Source organism: Chelonoidis abingdonii, chromosome 19 (assembly GCF_003597395.2).
Source record: "Chelonoidis abingdonii isolate Lonesome George chromosome 19, CheloAbing_2.0, whole genome shotgun sequence".
NCBI lineage: Eukaryota > Metazoa > Chordata > Testudines > Testudinidae > Chelonoidis > Chelonoidis abingdonii.
Window position 1 is genome coordinate 8,666,505 of NC_133787.1, and position 21,291 is coordinate 8,687,795.

The 21,291-nt window shown below is 42.8% G+C and overlaps 1 protein-coding gene across 1 annotated transcript in view; it reads left to right on the top strand.

Moving 5' to 3' along the window:
- HSF4 (heat shock transcription factor 4) overlaps positions 1–21,057 on the top strand; it is a 32,188-nt gene extending 11,131 nt beyond the window's left edge. Inside the window, exons 5-13 of the mRNA XM_032785752.2 lie at positions 169–244; positions 2,646–2,710; positions 6,806–6,905; positions 8,451–8,575; positions 11,559–11,783; positions 15,187–15,292; positions 16,366–16,431; positions 18,566–18,653; positions 20,537–21,057. Coding sequence (XP_032641643.1) covers positions 169–244; positions 2,646–2,710; positions 6,806–6,905; positions 8,451–8,575; positions 11,559–11,783; positions 15,187–15,292; positions 16,366–16,431; positions 18,566–18,653; positions 20,537–20,730 — 1,045 coding nt within the window. The 3' untranslated portion in view covers positions 20,731–21,057. The remainder of the gene's footprint in view (positions 1–168; positions 245–2,645; positions 2,711–6,805; positions 6,906–8,450; positions 8,576–11,558; positions 11,784–15,186; positions 15,293–16,365; positions 16,432–18,565; positions 18,654–20,536) is intronic.
- The last annotated feature ends 234 nt before the right edge of the window (positions 21,058–21,291 follow it).

The following is a 21,291-nucleotide window of genomic DNA, read 5'->3' on the forward strand; positions in this document are numbered from 1 at the left end:
TATTTTAAATATATATAATATGAAGGTTGAGACGCTCAGATAATCACGTCTCCATCATCTGGGGTTTTAAGAAAAGATAAAAATCTCACAGTCGCCCATGGCAGCGAATGCCAGGCCTGTGGGTGGGGATGTCTGTGTGCTCAGGGGATGTTTCTGTTTCCCTTTCAGACAGAATGAAGTCCTGTGGCGGGAAGTTGTGTCTCTCAGGCAGAATCATTCTCAGCAACAGAAAGTGATCAACAAGGTAGCGATCAGACCAGCTCAGCTCAGATAACCGTAAAGCTGTATTGAACTGTGTTATGCAGACTATCAAGAAGATGTAGTTAAGTCTCCCTAGTCCTGTCCAGAGCCTACATTATATTTTGTTCAGTCTCTGTCATTGCTGTGTATGTATTTTCCCTCTTTCCTAATTGCATTGCACATGGCTCCCCTGAGTGCTAATAGGAGCTCTGCGTGACAGGCGGAGAATTGTATCGCCTTTGGCCATATCTGGTTTTACAGTCATGCAGCCCTAGGATAGCATTAGGGGAGCTCAGACTCAGCATCTAGCTCTGTGCCCATATATAAAGAAGGGTAAAATCCTTAAGCAGATGGATTTGTATTGCTCCTTAGTGATCACAGTGACTTTAGGCTGCACTGTATGTAGGGGAGTCATGGGCGCTTTGAGCCTGATCCTGTTTACATTGAAATCAGGGGAAAAGCTCTCACTGGTTTCAATGGGAGCAAGATGGATCATTTTATGCATTTTCTATTTTGTATGGAGATAGTCCTCATCATTAATAACTTGGGCTATGGGTGTCGATTACAGACTTTGGGGTTTGCCCAGATTTCTCCCTAGCTCTTTGTGCAAGTCGCAGTAAAATTGTCATGACGCCTGTACATTCCCTAGATCGTGCAGCCCTTCCTCCCATCGGTGAGTGCTCACGCCTACAAGTAGTGCCACTGAGGGCAGTGAGCGAGGCGGGACTCACCAAGGGAGAAAAGGTTGCACTACTCAGCCTGAAGCATAAGATCCTTGAGCCTGCCGCCGCTGAAGTCAATGCTAAGAACAGGGAATATGACAGATACTGCAGGAATGTTATCTCCTTGGATAGGCAGAACTGTATGGTTTCTAACTGCAGTCGCTGCACTGCAATGCTGTGCTTGTCCTTCTCAGTTAAAAACTGCATCTGCTTTTCTGTTGAGTGGTTCACATTATGTTTTATGAACAGTCTGAGAGATGGGAAGGTCACGTTTTTCCATAGATTTCAAAGAATCCAGGCCCAGATGGAGCCCTGATGCATCAGTGAGAAAGCTGTGAAAGGATGCAAAGAGCCTCCCCATCCCTTGTGCATGCAGACACAGCTGCAGTCTCTGTGTCTCTCAGTGTGATTTCTGAGGTGCACCAACCAGCTGTCCCTCCTCCACGCTGGACAGCAGAGCTGGCCCGTTACACCAGGGAGTGTACGGGTGGCTGCTCCTCAGTCTGCCAGGCAGCTCCATGATGAGTTCTCCACAGTTATCTGGCTGGTAGGGGGAATTATTGGGTGAAATTCTAGAGTCTGAGTTATTGAGGAGGTCAAACTGGGTGATCACAATGGTCCCATCTGGCCTTGAAAATATATGAATTCCTCGTGGAGCTTCCCCAGGCGAGGGGAGGCTCCACAAAGTGCCCACCATGGGGCTGCATGTAAATGTCACAGCAAGCCCACAGTGATACCCTTTCCACCAAAGAGAAGTCACGCTCTGATTCTAACACAATGGCAAGGTAGAAGCTCCACACACACTGTAGTTGCATTTTCGCTGCTCTCTTTCTTGTACTGCAAGAAACAGGCAAGAGATGGATGCAAGACATGATGCTAATACACAGTTTGCACCTGGTCTGCGGTGAAAGTGTTGCATTAGGCTTGAGTCAACTGTCCTGTGTTGAAGGATTTCTCACTTCGAACGCATTCTTGCGTTATGGTTGGTGTCCTCAGCAAAACAGGGTTAAAAATCCAGCAGAAATGGCTGAGACACTCAGTCCAGGACCACCTGTGGGTGTGTAAATAGCCCATTACCTTATATACAGATTGATTCTGGTCAAGCAGATCTGTGTGCATTGATGCACACTGAATTATGTGCTTGTTTGCACACATATCTCCAAATATGATGGGGCTAGTTGGGGACTGTGTATGCACATGCTGCGCTAGCTAGTCCTGTTCATGTGCACCTGGCAGTGAAAGAATGTGCACAGTTCCATGCATGGAAACACTGCCTGAAAATCAGGCCCATGAGTTTTAACTATGCAAATTGCTCCTGAAACTTTTCAGGCTAGATCATTTCATACATTCTGATTCGGATATTCCACTCCATAGTAGGAAAAACTTTCTAATCTAAGGGTAGTTTCAGTTTTGGAATAGGCTTCCAAGGGACGCTGGGGAATCCTTGTCATTGGAGGTTTTAGAGAGCTGGTTTGACAACACTGTCAGGAACAGTCTGCTTGGTCCTATCTCAGCAGAGGACCCACCAGCCCACCATTTCTATGATTCTATATTCTGCATGGCAGATCTCATGTCTTTGAGGTTTCGGTAAAACGGGGGAATGTACATGATAAGAAAGGTGCTCTGGAGTGTGGAATGCTGGATCACTGCTGATTAACACCTGACTTTGATCTCACCTAACAGCTGATTCAGTTTCTGTTCGGCCAGCTCCAATCAAACCCCAGCAGCGCTGGGATAAAGAGAAAACTGTACGTACCCTGGTGTGGCGCGCACACGGACAGATAATGCTCACGCTTCATTAAAAACACCAGCTCAGCTCAGAGTGGGGTGGGAAGTCACCTGACTCGAGCACCATGGCGATAACAAATGAATGAGGCAGAACTGCTGAGTCAGACCTGCTGACACTCCTCATTCAGTGGCCTTTAGAGAACCAGCATGTCAGCTTGCTCTGACCTTTATTTTAGTAATACAGAGTGAGCGGAAAGAGGGACAACTGAACTAACTGCAGGCTTGATCCAGCTCCCTTTGAAGCCTATGGACGTTTTCCCATTTGAAATCAACGGGAGCAGAATTGGGCCCTAGCTAACTAAAATAATCAATTAATTAAAATAGGGTCACTGAACTTGGATGCATATAAAATAGTTCAGGTTGCACTTAGGATTCTGCTTCTACAACTAAAATCTTAAGGGTAAATTACTGTTGTGTGGAAGTCATTGATGGCATGTACATCTTGTGAGACATGCTCTTTATTATTGTAATAGATGCTTGGGAATAAGCCTATGTTAGGGTAAAATTTGCCCATGTGCAGAGCATCAAATTCAGGCTTTATCTTGAGGTTTTAAACGAGCTGCGTGCTGGCCCTCGGCACAGAGGGTGAATTTCATTCAAAGTGCTTGGCTACCACAGTGATGGGCTGATATGATAGATGTGGCCTGATTTCACTCTAACTTAAACCAGTATAAATCTGGAGTAGCCCCACTGAAGTCAGTTATGGTACATCACTGTATCAGGGGAGTAAGTGAGATGAGAACCTGGTGTATTGATTCTTGGCTCTGAGTGTTAGTTGAGAACTCACCCCTTATTGAGCACTTCTGTAACTTGCATGTCTGTGCTCTCTGCCTCAATGTAAAGACTGTGTAAGATTAGAGATGGGCCTGAGTTGTCAAGTTTGGATCCAGACTCAAATACAAACTTCTCCAAGTTCATGGGTAGGTGGATCCTATCTTCCAGATTGAGCTCATCTCTATTTATGATCTATGGTAGCTGCAGTGACACCGTTCAGACACGAGAGGAAGCACTTCCGTGTATCAGGATGAATTGAAGGAACTAGGAGTGATCTTTTCTGGCTCATGGCAAGGAGAATACCAAGCACATGTGAAGGGGCCCTGCTCTCTGCTTTGTAGCTTGCTGTGGTTCTTAAATGAAAGCATCTTGTTAAAAAAGGACATTGTCTTTGAATGTGTCATGGACTGGCCTTGCAGTTAGAGCCAAGATCCAGGAGCCAGAGCCGACGATCAGGACCCAAGGGTCCGGAGCCAAGTTGGGAAGCAGGGCTGGAGCAGAGCAGGAGCAAGGAAGCCACAGGACTGAGAACAAAGCAGGAACAGTGGTGGAGCAAGCTGGGAACAAGGCAGGCACAGGAACAATTGCAGATGTTGGCATAAGCATTTGACATCGCAGCCCAAGTCCTGGCAATGCAGCTCAGCCACTCAGGCAGTCTCTCCGATGAAGGGTTTGAGCTGCCATTAGCTAGCAGTAAGGTCATGGAGTCTGTCTAAGAATTAATAAAATATTGAGCACTGAGGTAAGCACTGTCTGCCTGCTTCCATGTTGTATGCAGTGTAGTGGTGGGCATGTTGGTCCTGGGATATTAGAGGGACAAGATGGGTGAGGTAATGTCTTTTATTGGACAACTTCTATTGGTGAGAGAGAGACAAGCTTTCAAACTTGCACAGAGCTCTTCTTCAGGTCTGGGAAACTAATTGCCTGTTCTATGCCAAGCCTAGGCAAAGCACAGAGGCTGTAGCATCATTAAAGTCAGGCACTGACCATAACCTCTAGAAGATGGTAGTCCTCTCTGGTTTGAAAATAATTTTACTTACAAAACTTACACAGTTTAGATAGTGCGTATCCATGCACTAAGATAAAAAGACACTTGTTACTGCTAGATATAATGAGTGCAAGCCTATAGGCCTCCTGTGTTTCTGAGCTCTACTTGACTAACCAATCAGCTGATCTAGGAGAACTAGAGCCAATTTCTCTTTAAAACAAGAAAATGAGAGGGAGAAGCTGGGCAACTGTTGAGTTTTGCTGTTTGTCTGTTTATTTTTGTTATAAATACTAGCAATGATGAGGAAACTCAATGAAAAGAGGATGCAGAAAGAATGGGCTAACCTATAAAGTTAGACCTATAGGTCAGTTCATTGTTAGGAGGATTTGTAACCCCTTGCAAGCTCAGCTGTCTGCCATTCGGCATCAGGGTTCTGTTTTTTGAGGAGATTAATATGCTTGGCTGCTTTTTTAAAAATAACATGCTAAGGTTTCCTGAAATAGTCAGTTTCCCAGATACCAATTCAAAACGTTCCCCATTGTTCTTTCCAGAGTAAAACAGCTGGACTCCACCTAAGAAATCTTTCCACTCGGACTTCCAGCTATCCATTGCCCTCTTTCTCATTTCTTATTTGTTACTATTATCAAGCACTGACAATGCGGCCAACACCGTATAAGACAAAACAAAGACATTCCCTGCCCCATGGCACTTGCGATCTAAAGAAAGGCACAGAGGCTCTTAGGAGAGGAAGGGTGGATGGCCTTGTTGTTAGGTTAGTGGTCAGGGACTTGGTTTCTAGCTCTGCCACAAACATCCTGTGTGGCCTTAAGCAAGTTACTTAATTTCTCTGTGCTTCAGTTCCCCATCTGCAAAATGAGGGTACTACTTCCCCATTTCAGTGGTAATGTGAGGCTAAATAAGTGTGGGGTGCTCAAGTGTTATGGTGATGAAGGCCATATCTTAGTACGCAAGAGAGATCAATTATGGCCAAAATTTTCAAAAGGGTCTAGTGGTTTTGGTTGCCTGAGTTTTCAAGATCCCAGCTTGAGACCCCTTAAAGGGACCTGATTGTCAGACAATGGGGGCTCAGCATTTGTCACTAATCAAGCCCTGATAAGGTATTGCATTTCCCCCACCCCTTGCAAAATCGAGAGCTCCATAATCACTTGTCACTTTTTAAATCATTCCTGAGTGTCATCTGGACTCGGGGCTAGGTACTGTGCATCGTATAAAATGAAAGCTTAACTGAGAATGGAGGAACAGCAATTGGCATTAACCCCCAGTCCTCCAAAATTAAGGTTGCGATTTACCTGGAAAGTTGCATTCCCATATATTCTATTCATTTTCTGTATTCCATTCATTAATAAATACTTTATTTCTGATCAGACTTCTACCTTTCTAGTGAAATGTGTATGTAATACTGATTGGATTGCCATGAAATTTAGACTACAGGCTAACTGAGCTGAAATTTGGTTTATTGAAATACTTGGGCATTGGGTTATGTTGCATGTTTGGGCAGAATGGGGGTGACATTCCAAAACAGAGCACAGAATATAGAAGAGACAACTGGATCTAATAGGCAAATTACAGAAATTCACACAAAGATGAATGGAGAAAAGATTTTCTTTTCAAAACTCTGGTGAAAGGCGAAAGCTGCTCTTGGGAAGGTCTCTACTGGATGATGGGGTCTCACTGGAACCTGGTAGCTTGACAGGGCTTTCACTAAGAATGAACTTCCCTTTAATAGTGTGGCTGAGATAATAGGTTTTCTCTAGTATTAGTCATATAACCCCTCCCAGCGCTTAATTTAAATTATTAAAAGAATAAATATTGCAGCCTCTGCAAAGGAAAATCAATGGGATGGATGCTTTGGTGGTCCAAGCCTCAGGTTTGAAGTACTGGACTTAGACCTCTGTGGAACTGCAACTTCTAATCCTGGTAGGAGTTTTTCAGATTTTCTGTCTTCTGTGGGCTACAGAGTTCTGTGTCATTTACCGTGTGTGGATCTGTCAGATAAGACCTGGAAAACCAGGGTCCTGTGTCCTCTGCATGGACATGAAAGGTCCCGTGTGCTTGGTGATCTATCCAAAGCTGCTCTTACACTGTATCTTTTCACTTTACCGTCCATGACACAAGACAGGAAAGCAACTGACAGCAGAAGAAAATAAGACACACATTGAGAAGCTGCCAGCTGATGCCAGCCACTGATTCAGATGTTTCTTGCATTCATACTTACATGGCAGACAGTTAATACAAGGCTGAGATAAAATATCTTTTCTCCTTCTCTCCACAGACCTCTGATGTTAGATGATGGAAGCTCAGCACCACAAGTGTCCAAGTTCAGCCAACATTTGTCTGTGGACCCTCTTCAGGATTCCTATTTCATTCAGTCGGTAGGTTCGCTTTCAAACACAGACCCTTGTTTCATTCCTTCTTTTTGTCATGGTGTCATTGTGAAAAAGGTAACATTTCTGTGCATGAACTATTAGCACAGGTAACTCTTTTAAATGAGAGCAGATGTTTAAAAGTGACCCAATGCAGCAAAAATGCATTGTGGAGAGAGAGATTTGCAAAGTTACATTTTATTTATCTGAATATTTACTACTCTGCAGTGAAAGAGGGCCCATCCTGCTCTCTGGCTTCCCTTCCCTGCTGTTCTCTGACTGGATGAGAGTATGAAGGGGCTCTGGCTGGAGTAGGGGAGAGAGATTCTGGCCGCTGTTTCCAGGTTACTACTCACAGGCCCATGTGATCAGGGAGGGAGATACAGCTGGAGCACAACCCGGTGTCATTCTAGCCAGGTGTTTGGTCATGGGTAGCCTAGGGGGGACTATATTCTGGGCTACATCTCTATGGTTAGGTTCCTTCCAGCTAGGAATCTATCCTTAACAACCTGAGGTGGCACCTAAATGACTAAGGAGCACAAGTCCCCAAATCCCACCTCTGGACTGTGAGTATAAAGATCCCACCTAAAATGTCCCTACATATAGACATGCAGCCCGTAGCCTCTTCCTAGCTCTCCAAGGCAGGAGCAGTTCAGAGAGCAACTAGAAACAGTGGCCCTCCTGGCCAGATGAGAAGACAACAGCCCTGCATAATCTATAGCATCATAGCTTCTGTGATAGCTTTTGTTACCCTGCCCAGTGCAGAACAGATGCCATAGATGCCATTTGTTTAAACAAGGTGAATTCCCAGGCACTGGGTTCTGTAAGCAAAGACTATATGTAATTGGAGCGAGAAAGGGTTACGGTGAGTTGTTGGGACATAGAAATAAGGTCCTGGTTGCTTGCAGTGATTTAAAGGTCTCGTGGATCCTTCAACCAAGGGTAAGTTAAGGAGTCTTGGAAAATTTAAATATGTTCTAATCTCATTCTGCCTACATTAAAATCCCTCTGGAGTTGTCATTCCAATTGGCATAGAGTGTATTGTAGTAGGCCTGTGAGTGGGGGAGGGGATTGAGGTGATTACGATGCTTTATGCACTTCCTCACGTGAATATTCCACCATCTACCTCACTGACTGCAAGAGAATTGCTCCAATGAGTGACAGAAGCAGAAATTTGCCCATAGGGCCCAATCCTGTAAACTGTTACTACCAGAGAGAGTGCTTAGTACCAAATATAGTTCCACTGAATTCAATGGGGCTATGCCCAGTAGTAGGGACTAGATTTTGCCATTTAGCTACCTCCCCCCCCTACACCCCCATAGGGGTGGTGTAGTTGCACCACCTCAGGGGGTGCTCCAGGAGACTGAATGCTGCTGAGTCCCACAAGCCAATGTGTGGAAGTTCAAGGAGTTTGGTGGAGATGAGCCAGAATCCCTGTCCTAAGCAAGTATCCCATCTCTGCCCCTTGCTGAGCCAACATATAACTGACCTAACAAACTTCTTTAATTCTTCTTGCTATATCACAAACTGATCATTTTGTATTTTCTTTTGCAGCCATCTACAGAACCTGCCTCGTGCTTAACCAGTCCTGCTATTGCTGGAGGGCCAGTCATATCAGATGTTACTGAAGCATCACCACCAAATGTCGTGTCGCTTCAATCTCCTCCAGAGGGTGACAGGTAAAGAACGTTATTGTGATCGTAAACTAAGGGTGTGTCTGTACTTTGGGCTCTGGGTGTAATTCCTAGCTCAGGGAGACATACCCACGCTAGCTAGTGTGTTAAAAATAGTCTAGCCATGGCAGTGTGACCCATCCAGGACACTAGTCATATACTCGGGTGGCTAGCCCCTCTCACTACTGCGGCTGCGCTCTCTTTTTAGCACACTAATTCCATGAAAGCTAGAGTGGGTATGTCTCCTTGAGCTGAGAATTACACACCTCGCTCAAAAGATAGAGACACCCTTAGAGATCTGTGCCAGGATGCAAATAACTACATCAGAATATTGTGTAGGCCTAATTCCACTATGGCATGTGCACCTCAATCAATACTACAGGTCTCACATATTTACAGAGTGCCTCTGTGTTTTATCTGGTTTGCAGCTTGCCATATGTGGGTAATTTTAAAAAACAGGCTGTGACCCTGCATGCACACAGATTGCAATAATCAGTCATAGGTTTTGTGCTGGGAGCTACCACACACTTCCGTGAAAGTTATCCAGAACATTTTACTGATACTTTCTCCTCAAGAAAATGGAAGTCTCAGTCTTAATCAGAGGGTAAGAGATCTGGATTTTTTTTGTTTTATTTTGAGACAGAGAGAAAAAGAAAGTGAAAGCTTCTATTTGGTTTTGATGAGGAAGAACTAAATGAGGAAGAACTAAACTGAACATCGTCCTTATAGCCAGAAAATAGAGAAGACTGCCATAGTGCTATAAAAATTTTAGGCCAATGTGCAAAGATTCTAGAAAGTTACAACATTCAAATACACAAAGATATTTCAGAGTTAGACTGTGTAGCTTCTCTCTTCCTATTGTCCATTTTAGACATTCAGAGGCTTTGTATTACAGTGACGAAATTATAAGCTATAATTATGTCCATGCAAACTGAATGGAATGGTGAAAGCTCTATAATCAATCTCTCTAGCTAATAGACAAGGCAGCTACTCTCTAGAAAAGACCTATGCATGCTGATTGAACTGTCTTATCCCTAAAATTAGTTAGAAGCATGTTAAGTGCTCCAGGTAAGATCTGCTCCCTAAAATCAGTTTTCAGTATATAACAATGCTGCTTATTCTTGAGTGCCATCTATTGGCACTTTATTAATAAACTATCTACATATATAGGGACAGCTCTTTTGTAGAGAAGTCTCATAGCAAGGCAGAGATATAATGAATATATGATGGTTTGGTGCATGGTAAAGATTTTATTAGCATGAGCTTTTGATGGGTGCTCGCCATTCGTGAGTTCTGCAGATGATCCCACATTTGTGCTGATGACTCCTTTGTAACATCCCACCCCATCACATATGTCGTACGTGCCAGATGTGTTACAGCAGCAAGTTGTGGAGTCCTGATCACTTTTTGTTAGTGTTCATTTTTGTATCCCTCTGCCTATAGAGCTAGTCGCCTTAGTTACTTTGAGTCCAGCTGTGCAAGGTTTATAAAAAACTTCTAAAAATGGCACATAGCAGTTTTTTACTCATAAAAATGTCACTATTTGAAAGTCTAATGGCTTATATCCTTTAAAGGCTAGAATTGAAGGCTGGTCCCATTGGAAAAGGGGAAATCTTCCATTCCCAATAGGATAACGTTTCTGTCTGAGACTTTCAAGGCAGCTATGGGATTTGGATGACCTACTGGGAATTTTAATGAGAATGGGTGTCTCAATCCTTTAGTCAGTTTTGAAAACATACATCTCCATTTCTAATCTTGCAGGGCTGCAAGATAATGAAAGGGCCACTTTTACTCATAGAAAACCTGTCTTTGGGCTGTGTCCGAATCTTGCCCACATCCTGGGCCTCAGATAGGGGTTAGATTGGAGGAAGTTACACAGTAGGGAGGAGAAGAGGGAAATATTTCTCTGACAGGTTAATTTAAAGAAACAGGGCTATGGTTTGAAGCTTCCCAGGGAGTTGGAATGTTAGACTGAGTGCTTAGGATATGGGCAAAGTACAGGTGAGGTGGTCCAAAGAGCATGATAAATAGATGTACCATGTGGATGCCACCTTCTCTGCATATGTAAAATACCTGATGGAACATATTCACCTCTGGCATAACTCTGTTGAAGTGAATGGAATTATGCCAGCAGAAAATTTGGCCCAATATTCCTATTTTCCACTATAATAACAATAATAATTATAATTAATAACACTCCCTGGAGATTAATGACCCACTGATGTTAATGACCCTCTTGTGCACTTTGAACCAAGAATTCCTTCTAGCTGGTCCTACATCTCCAGGAAATGTGCTGCACCTTGATCACACTTGCTTCTAGGTAACATCCAGTAGCAGCAGCATTCCAGATGGGAGGTTAACACAGTATCAATAACGCGGCAGACTCCAGGATTCCTTTAATCCATTTAGCGGTGTGGTCTCAATGTCTGATATAGAACTGAAATGTAAAACACACAGCCTCACAGAAAGAGTCTCATAACCAGGGTGGCAGCACTGGTCAGGACCACCAGGGTGGATGCCCTGTAGTATTTCCCACGTGTGTGAGAGGTTAAATGAAATGTCAGTGCCCTTCCCTTGATCTGACAGTTGAAATCTAAGACTTCCCAGTTGGTGTTTTCCTTCTGGCACAGCACGTGTTGCATGTGGTTGTGCCTTTGACAGTTCTTGCTGATTAAAAGAGGCCACCCCATTTTCTCCTGGCAGAAGAAGGAAAAATCTCTGAGAAAAGCCAGTCCTTATTCCGAAGCCCACTGAAGTCAATGGGAGTCTTTCTACTGACTTGAGCAGGCCCAAAATTAAAATAGTAAACTTGGGTGTAGACAGAGTTCATACATGCAGCTGGCCGCAGTGGGGGATAAACACTGCATGGCAGTTGGATCACAAGCAGAAACAGCCCCTTTGCCACTACTGCCCTTCCCATTCATGCGAATAGCAACGCCCTTGGTGCACATATGTGTGAGTGTGGTGCTGAAACTTTTCTTTGGTTCAGGGAAAAATGCCGCATGCTGATCAAGGAAGAACCAGTTAGCCCTGGAGTGAAAGCCACATCTGAGCCAGATGTCTCTCTGCCTGGCTGTACTGCCTGTGCTGAACCCCCTGTGTTACCAGTTGCAATGGTTCAGTCTGTTTTAGAAGGCAAAGGGAGCTGCGGGGCACCACAGTCTGCGAGTTCACAGCAACCGGAAAGAAGAGGCAGAAGGGCACCTCTAGACAGGTGAGAGGAGGACAGCAGCTGTGCACATTCAACCACATTGCACATGAGGGTTGCCACCTGTCCAGGTTTTCCCAGGATTATCCTGGGAGAACTGTATGGCAGCTCAGTACACGCTGCCAGCTGTCCAGTTTGATGGGCTCAGGATTATCCCGGATGTCCTGTGTTTTTTTTGTACCTCGGAGGTGGCAACCCAGTTACACAGAATGGCTTGTGGCTGGCTAACATCTTGTCTGCTAATAACATCGGTAGTGATGCAAGTTCCATGCTGCAAAGGGCTTAAGGGCCAGCGTACAGTGCGAAAACCAGTGGAACATGGCACTGGCTGCACGCAGCATGCTGTGCCCATTGTATCCTCTTGTGTCATACTAGGGAATATAGCTGATAAGAGATGACAAGAAACCTCCATCAGACAGGTTTAGATCCTGGGAAGAATGTTTCATTAGCAAAGAGCTGCCAGTTATGTCTTCCTCTTTTTTCCTCCCTTCTCCAGCTCTGTGAATTCATGTGGGTTCTTCTCCCTTGAGTTTGCACTCCTTTCATCTCCTCATCTATCACATTCCTGATGGCCGGGAACATCTCTCCATGCTCTGGCACACAAGTCAATGCTCACAAGTCAATAACTAATCCAATCCTAGGTCATTATTCAGGTTATTCCTTTGGATACCATGCACTCGGGCCACATGTTTTTGGGAAGATCACTTCATCCACTGACTCTTGCCTCAGAGTGTGTTTGTGGGTAGCCACAAGCCTTCAGGCAGACTGAGTGTTTTAATTCCTGACCATCTTTGACTAAAGCTCAAGCCTGTCATGCAAGGGACCAAAGATTTATTCATTGGTCTTTTATCCTTTATTTAGAAGAGATTATTAAAATCTAGGCACTGTTACTCAAAAGTAGTTTTTACATTATAAATAACTGAGTTTTGAAACATTTTGAAACAATGAAATGTCAAGCCAAATTGTTAATGGGGGTGGAAAACAAAGAGCTGTGTGCTAATGAACCCAAGAGGTCCAGGTATAGACGAATGCAGTTCTGCTCCTGAACTCTGAAGGATCACTGAGAATCTTGGAGCCATTGCAGATAAATATGCTAGGACCTGTAAGATACACAGAGACTGGTACCTTGCTGAGAAGGCTTTTTAGCACAACTCTTCCTGGCTCAGCCAGAGGGGATATCCTGCATAACTCCCATGAAGGAGCTGCTGTATATTGTCTCTAAGGGTCTCTGGCTTGGGTCTCTGGCTTGAATCTCAGCTGCAAGGATGCTATGTCGGGAAACACACAGCATGTTCAACCAGCAGAAGGAGAACCGCCCTGCCTGTCACATCTGACCACCACATGGTAGACAGAGCAGTAAGAAATGAACGGAAAGGCGTAGGGGTTTTGAGTGAATCTGAGAAGACTTGGGCAGCCCCAGAGAAGGAAATTCTTACCACATCTGGGGCTGGATGAAAACTCTCGTGGGAAAGGGGAAGAGAGAAGGTTAAGTGAATCCCGGTTGTAACTTGCTGCCTTCAGTAGAGCCTCAGGGAGAGAAATTGGACCCACTGCTGCAAACAAGGGTCTACATAAAATCTGAGGACACTCACTCTGTCCTTGTGTTGATCACATTTTAACACATCCTGCCAACTCCATAGTTCCTCTTAATATATAGTCCCCGATTAGCCCTCAGATAAGGCTGCCATTGGAGATTATATTAGCCACCAATGTAAAATCAAGGTTAGAATTTGGTTCAGAATGTTTTCAGTGAAGATGTTTACCCTCTTAAATATCGGTAACGATTGTAGTGTAACTCCACTCCTCAAACCCTAATGATGCGTGAGTCTACTCTACAATGTAGATACAATGTACAGTGAAGACATTTTAGAGACAGAACTATCCTATTGTTCCTCTCAATATTTTTTGCCTGCCACAAAATGTGTACCTAACCTAATTATGCCATTTGGCCTATGTGCTTTCTTGCTATGTCCCCTTATTTCAACTAGCTACTGGAACTTTGTTCCCTCTTGTAATCTGTTTGGTTCATTTTCCCTCTAATTAGACTATATTGCAGCCTATTTGTCTTCCCTTTTCTATGGTATACACATGGGCACACTGACACAAACTAATAATTCAGGCAGTTTTTTTCAAAGGTGACCATATAAGGGTTCAGGCATCTGTTTATGGTGGTACCCATGGAAATCTCATTTATGGCACCTGCTGACAGGGCAGAAATGGCTGCAAACTTGGACCTTTCTGTATGGTCTCTTATGGAAAAGTCTGATAGAATTTAAGAGAAAATGGTGGAGGGAACACAATTTTATAGAATTTAATAGAAAATCAAATCCCTGCTGTAGAATTCTATAGGATAATTACAAATGTCTATAAAAAGAACTCATTTTCTTTTACACATTGTAGGTTTGTAGAGTGGTTTCTCTAGAACCCTGTTGATTTTAAACCCTATTGTATTCTAGAAAACTTTTGCATAAGGGTTCATAATAATTCATCAGCTGTATTACTATTCTTACAAATCATGTCTATTGGTGCCTGAGAGCTGACTGAGAATGGGGCTCCATTCTGGTAGGCCCTATTCAAACACAGATGATCTCTGCCCTGAAGAACTTACAATCTAAACAGACAAGACAGGCACACACGGTGGGGGAAGGAGTAGAAGACACCAGCAGAGTGAACAATGTGATGGTGGCTAATGTCATGTAAATGACATGATTTTTTTGGAGTGAGAGGATCATTAGGAGGGGGATCAGCTAAAGGGAAAGAGAAGGGAGGATGGGGCAGGGAAAGAGAAGATAAGAGGGCAGGTGTGGAGTGAAGTAGTCCCTGATTTTAGCTGCTTTTTACGATTCCCTCCCTAGCAGGGAGTTACTCTTCTGTTAGCTTTTAAAACTCTTTCTATAATGGGCTCTTTCCCTAAATGCCATTTAGTCACAGGAGTTAAAGCTTCTTGGATCAGATTAACTGAGCCTGGTATAGAAAGGTGTGCAATGTTCTGACTTCAGATCTAGAGGGGATCCATCCGGGGGGAAGGGGAGGAGGGAAGAGAGGTGTAACCACCTGCTCCTCCCTCAGAATTTTCTCCAGGGAGGGTAGCTTTAATTCTTCCAGAGACTCCATAGGAGCCACGGAGAGGATGTGACCAATTAATATATTCCCAGACGCATGGGCCCCTTAGAAGGCATACAGCAGGCTCCACTGCTTAGTATCACAATAGTCTTCTCCCCATTCTGGTGGGTCATGCTCCTGGGGTTAGTCCATAAAAGCTAGTATAACCTAGGGCTGAGTATGGCCCGTAGGATTGCCAGGTAAAATTTGGACATATGCTTTACCTTGGGAAGTTAATAAATTGTATTTTCTATATAAATGTGTCTATTTCATAATGATGACACATTTTCCTTTTCTCTTTCCTCAGAACAGAAATTTCTGACCCAATGGATGGCACTGATTTGAGTTTAGAAGGCCTGCAGCTGCTGCTGAGGAGCCAGCAGTATAATCTGGAACCTACCAGCGTTTTGGATGTGAGTGTTAAGAGCACACTTTTTAGTGTGACAATCACTTTGCTCCTAGAAAAACTGTGAACAATGTAGCATATTCTTGTGCACCATCTACTGGCATTTTATCTATTAACTATCTATGTATATACAGACATCTCCTCTGTAGAGTATTATCGTAACAGTAAGTTTGAGCAGCTTCAGACTTTGTCAAGCATTTTCATTTCTTGTGAAGGCAAATATACTTAAGTTTTATACCCTAGGATCACACAACACAATCCATTTGGCTAAGACAAGGTCATAAGGTCTAAAATAGTTTTAACATTCTCACTCTTACATAAAAATAGTTTTAATACTATTCTCTAGTGGTCCAGTTAATATTTTTTCATAGTATTCTGCATCCTATATGGTCCCGCCTCATCCAGATTATGTCTGGACCTATTAAATCTTCACCTTTTCCTCCAGTTCTTAGAAGTGCTGCTGATGCCACGTTATCCCTACCAAGGTCTTCACCTGTCTGGGACTCCTGGGACATTTTAAATTGCAAATTGGCAATAGGGTTTCATCCATACCTTGTATATTTTATGTTTTATTCCAGTGTTCAAGTAGCTCCATATATAGGGAAAGAATATATTTGTCAGAAGAGAGTTGATCTCTTAGATGCTTCATATTTATCTTTATAATAAACATGTTTGGATAATTAAGAATGGGAGATCAAAATAGGACATCTTTATTCTCTCAGGGCCAAACCTTGAGAGGTGCTAGAGCCTGTGACTTCCTTTGACTTTAATGGAAAGATTCAGTGATCATTGTTTATTTTTCTTCTTGTTCCTTGGTAGGACTTTTTCTGCTAATAATACAACTCCTTTCTTCTCTCTCTGGGTGAATCAGAACGTAGTATTAATGGCCTGATTTTCAAAAAAGCTTAGCATCCTAAATTGAGTGTCACATCGGGAGCAGCTGGATGCTGGCCTAGTCTGAAAATCTTGCCCTCAGCTACAAAGTCTTAAGACAGTCCTTCACAAAAGAATATGAATCATAAAGCAATTATAGAATCCTTTTACTTTCTACCAGGAAAATAAATGTCTCATTTCCAATAGGTCTTTAATCCAAATCTTTCAGTGAGTGAGTGGAATCTGACTGACATGGAAGCCAATTTTTCACCGGTAAGGGATGCGCATTTGTATCTGTGTGAAAACAATACTATAGATATGAAACAGCATTTCTTATTAACAGAGCTGGTACATTAGTGGAGAATGAATAATTGTTTTATGGGGAGCAGGAGGAGAATTTTACAGTGGGTAAGCGTTCACCAGGGATGAAACTGAGAGCACCAATACTCTTCACATGTGACCCAAACTAGACTTGGGACCTCTATTTCCCACTCAAAAGAAACCTCAGCGTATTTGGAGGACTGGTTGGGATAATGAAAATGCAATTTTCTGGAATCTGAGTTGCCTTTTATGTGGTCTTCAGTTGAAACCAGCTGCCCAAGTACCAGTCTTTGAGTTGACCCTTCACCCACTGTTAATTAACTTTTAGTTTGGAAAACTGATTTAATTACAACATATTCTAAAAGGAAGAAAAATAATATCTCAAATGCATAGAGTGCCATGTGTGTGAAAGTGCTTTACAAAATGTGTGTGTGAAATAGCGTCCTCCCTGGGATGTAATAATGCCATTGTTTAAAAGCACACAGCCATGTAACACAACCATTTAGGAAAGAAAATGAAGAGTATATATACAATTGAAACTGTGGGGGAATGTGATTAGGCAGGGTGACACTGGAATTTGACACTGGGGCTAATATCACTAAAGTAATATTACACACAGGTAGAAATGTAACAGTCAGAGGATGTTAGGTTTCACTACTGAGGTTTCTTCTCCTACTTGAGACCACGGGCAGCATTTCAGAGCTACAATATCACCCTCCAGACTAGTTTTATCTGCAGAGTTGCAGGTCAGGTTGTTTTGTCTCCTCAGAGAGCCAGAGGACAGGATTTCGCTCCTCTGTGTCAGTGCTGCTAAGGCGGCAATATTCCATCATCATAACATCAGTGTTGTTGGCTGGCTTTTGTTTTTTCTTTCATAATTGGCCATTTTCTGAGGTAAATTTTTTTCCCCTGGCTGTCAGGAGGGAAATAGAGCCTCTGAAGGCCCAGTTGGTAATGCAAAGGCTCAACAGGAGTGGGAGCTTGCTTTCAAAATGGAGGACTCTGTATAAGAGCAAAGGCCAACAGATACTCCTAGGTTGCAGAAGAAGGCTGTGTACTTAGTAATTCAATCCTTCAGCTCAACAGGATTTTCCAGTACCTCAGGCAGCCTCCTAGGGTGATGCCCTGAGCATACAAAAGAGCATGTAGTCATATGACCAGTTTTATGCCAGAGTGACAGTGCAAGCAAGTACAAAATCTAGTCAAAGTACCTTCAAGCACATAGAAGGGGTCCGGGGATACATCAACCCCCCCAATCTACTGTTCTGTGGGCTGCTGAGCAGTGAAGTCAGTAGGAGTTGACAGGGCATTGTTCACCTCACAGGATAGCTCCAAAAGAGAAGAAATTCAAAGTTAGGCCTCCAACAACAACTTTTAACTCTTCTCTTGGCACCTTCCAGCCTTGCAACTTAGAAAATGTGAGAGGACTCCTAGAATTGTTTGAGTTTTTTTGGTAAATTTGAAAAACCTCTGTTTGATGACATGTTATATTTGGCTTTCGATAAGGACCCTTAGTTAGATGGTATAGTGTGATTAAGAGAAAGATTCCTCTTATCTTAGCTGCTGGCTCGATGAACCCAGCTAGTCATGCTTGGTTGCACAGGAATTTTAACCCTTCATTTTTCACCTTCCAAAGTTAGCCTGAAAAGAGCAGGATTAGGCAAAGTAATCCCACCTTCCCACCCCAATTGGCTGTAAGTAGCAATCACAGGTTGGCCCCATGTTCCACATGGAATAGAGAGGCAGAGGAGAGAGAAAGCAACCACAGGTAATTTTTTTTATTTAAAGCTTCCTTAAGGACATCTCATATTTGGTGCTGGGTAGCTCTCCAGGTACGGCAGCTAAACCTGAGATAACCTAAGATTTACGTAGACTGGAGCATGGCAATTTACTAACAATTCCTCTTGTGTTCATAATTTTGCTTACTAGAACAGAGGTCAGCTCAATGGACTAGGACAGTGATGATAAATTCTATGTGTTATCATTTGCTATATGAATAAAGCACTGATCTTCACAAACTGCCTAGTTCTAACCATCTCCCTGTCTTTGTATAATTGTACATTGTAGTTTGTATTTTTGCATCAAGATGCAGCAACTCACAGTGGATCTGGAGAAGAATGTAAATGAGCTGTCTCCCAAAGTGTTAAATCCTCACTTTAACACCACCTGCTCAGGTACCAGCAATAGCTGTTCATGCAAACAAAGGAATGGGAATTCAGTAATGAAACTAATGGTTAAGCATTTTAAATGGCTAGATGAAATGTCCAGTACTGATCCTTTAGCAGACCACAGGCTTATTGTAGTAGTGCAACTTTTGTGTTTCAGTTTAGTAATTGTCACTCAATGATCTTTTCAAGAATAAATGTTTAAGATAGCTTCTATATGGAGCAGGCTGTATTGGAGATGTGCCAAGATTTAAATATGACCAACCTCTATCTATTCCTGCTAACATCTATGGTGAGAGGAGATGGGAGAGCTAATGTCTTTTATTGGACCATCTGAAGAAGAGCTCTGTGTAAGCTTGTCTCTCTCACCAACAGAATTTGGTCAAAGAAAAGATATAACCCATCTTGTCCCTCTAGCATCCTGGAACAAACAAGGTGACAATAACACTGCAAACATCTGTGTTGTCTATCAGAATGTAGCCAGTCTCCTTTTGATTGTTCATTGCCATCTAATTGCTATGTGGTGACCTAGGTGAAATGTTGATAGTCTCAATCTCCTTTGTCCTCTTGATCTACTAGAGATATGTCCCTATTTTTAAAATAAATATCACTTATTTAAACCCTTGTTAGCACTCTCAGCAGAGAGGCCAACATCTGAATGGTTATGGAAATTAAGTTCTGTTTTACCCCTGTGGTCTTCCCAGACTACAACTGAGTCACATTGGTTCAGCAGTGTCATGATGCTTGCATTACTGCTGTCTGTGCTGTACCATTGGTCTTGTCTGCCTGGGAAAGTATATTGTTATAATTATACCAGTATAACCCCCTCATGTGGACACTCATATTCTGGAATTAGAATGGCATTTTTTTCCAATGTAGTTTAAATTCCTTCCCTAATATTATAAGTTAAATCAAAATAAAGGCACTCTTCGAATAGAATTGGTATCCACATAGAGCGGCTATACCTGTATAACGATATTGGTTTAAATTCACACCTTATGTTATATTGAAAAATCTTCCCCATGTAAACAAGGCCTTACGCTCTGTCTAGAGTAGAAAGAGGTTTTTAAAACGTGTTTAAAACACCACTTAAGACCTAGAGTAGACAGGGTTTTAAAAATGTATTAGCTGGTCAGCCATGATACCATGCTAGGTGCCCATTGGTGCGTGAAATATGTTAATTGGAATACGTTAGCTAGCGTGTTTTAAAACCATTGTTTGCTTGCTCTAAACAGAGCCTTCCAGCTTTCTGGTAGTGTCCCCCACCATGTATCAAAGCTGTTGTGTATAGACCAATGACTTTAGTCTCAGCCAAGGAGCTTCCATGAGCAACAAATTCATTAAAAAACAGATGTATTGAAGACAGAATTCCTTGGCACTGTAGGTGATGTTGCATGAAACATGCATGTCTGTACTGGTAAGGCCTGGTGATTCAAGTCTCTTCTTTGCAAGGTCCCTATTATACAAGTAGCAGTGTGAGGATAGTAGCGATGAAATAAGGGAGAAATTGGAACTGGTGGGTGCCTCCAGCGGCAGTGGTAGAAAAAAGCTGAAAGCACATGTATAAGTGGGGAAGAGCAGCTGCTCTTACCCAGTCCTCAAAGGCTCAGGCCATTTGCCTCTTTTTCCATTTCCTTATTCCCACACATCTCAGCTATTGAAGTATGATCCAAAGTGAGCTGAAGCCAATGGAAAGACTCCCACTGACTTTAATGGGCTTTTGGACTGTCCCAATTCCAGTCCTGAAAGTTTCCAAGCACTTCCGGCAAAGTCCTGAACTCCCTCAATTCCTATTGGAGTTCAGCACTTCCTAGGCTCCAGCGCTTAGTTAATAAAGACCAGTAGTTTGCCTGTTGGTCACCATGTTTTCCATTTTCTGTCTGCATTCCTAGGGAAAGATGTCATTCTTGAATGCACCCAGCAGTTTCCCATTGAGCGTGAAGCAGGCTTCGGGAGCAACATTGTAAACCTACCAGAAAGTTCAGTTCTTTATATTCCATCTGAAAATATGGCTTCCTATCTATCCTCTGTGGGTCTCCAAGGAGATATTCCATTAAACCTGAACTCTCCAACTGAAAGTAACTAGTGATCTATTTAGCTTTACAAGACAATTGTGCCTTTTACTCCCTTACAAAACATCTACAGTTTTGAATGTAAAGAAACAACAGTGACTTAGAAACACGTGAAAGAGTGGTTGTTGCTTTTTTTTGAATTGATAGAAAACTCAGCCACCATAACTGTTTGGACTGCCCAATGTTTTTCAGTGTTTACCCAGGACAAATTTTACAATGGGCAGTCTTCTTCCAAGAAACAAACTGCAATCGTTGCTCACTCCCGTGGGGCGCAAGGGTTTGTTATTTCCTTTACTCACAAAAGCAGTACATTTTCTTAATTTTTTATACTCTGTAAGAAAAGCGTCTAAGATTTTAATAGTAGAGTAAATGATAAAACTATATCATGGACATTGGAAAATAAATCCGCACTGGCTAATGTAATATAAAGACAGATGCATGAATTCCAATGGAGCAGCAAAGAACAGTGTATACGTGCGTGGGATGGTGTCTTGTGAATGCCTAGTTACAGGAAATCAGTTCTGCAACTGGTCCAACCCCTAAAAGTGTTTTCTTTTTTACCCATTTCCTTCTTT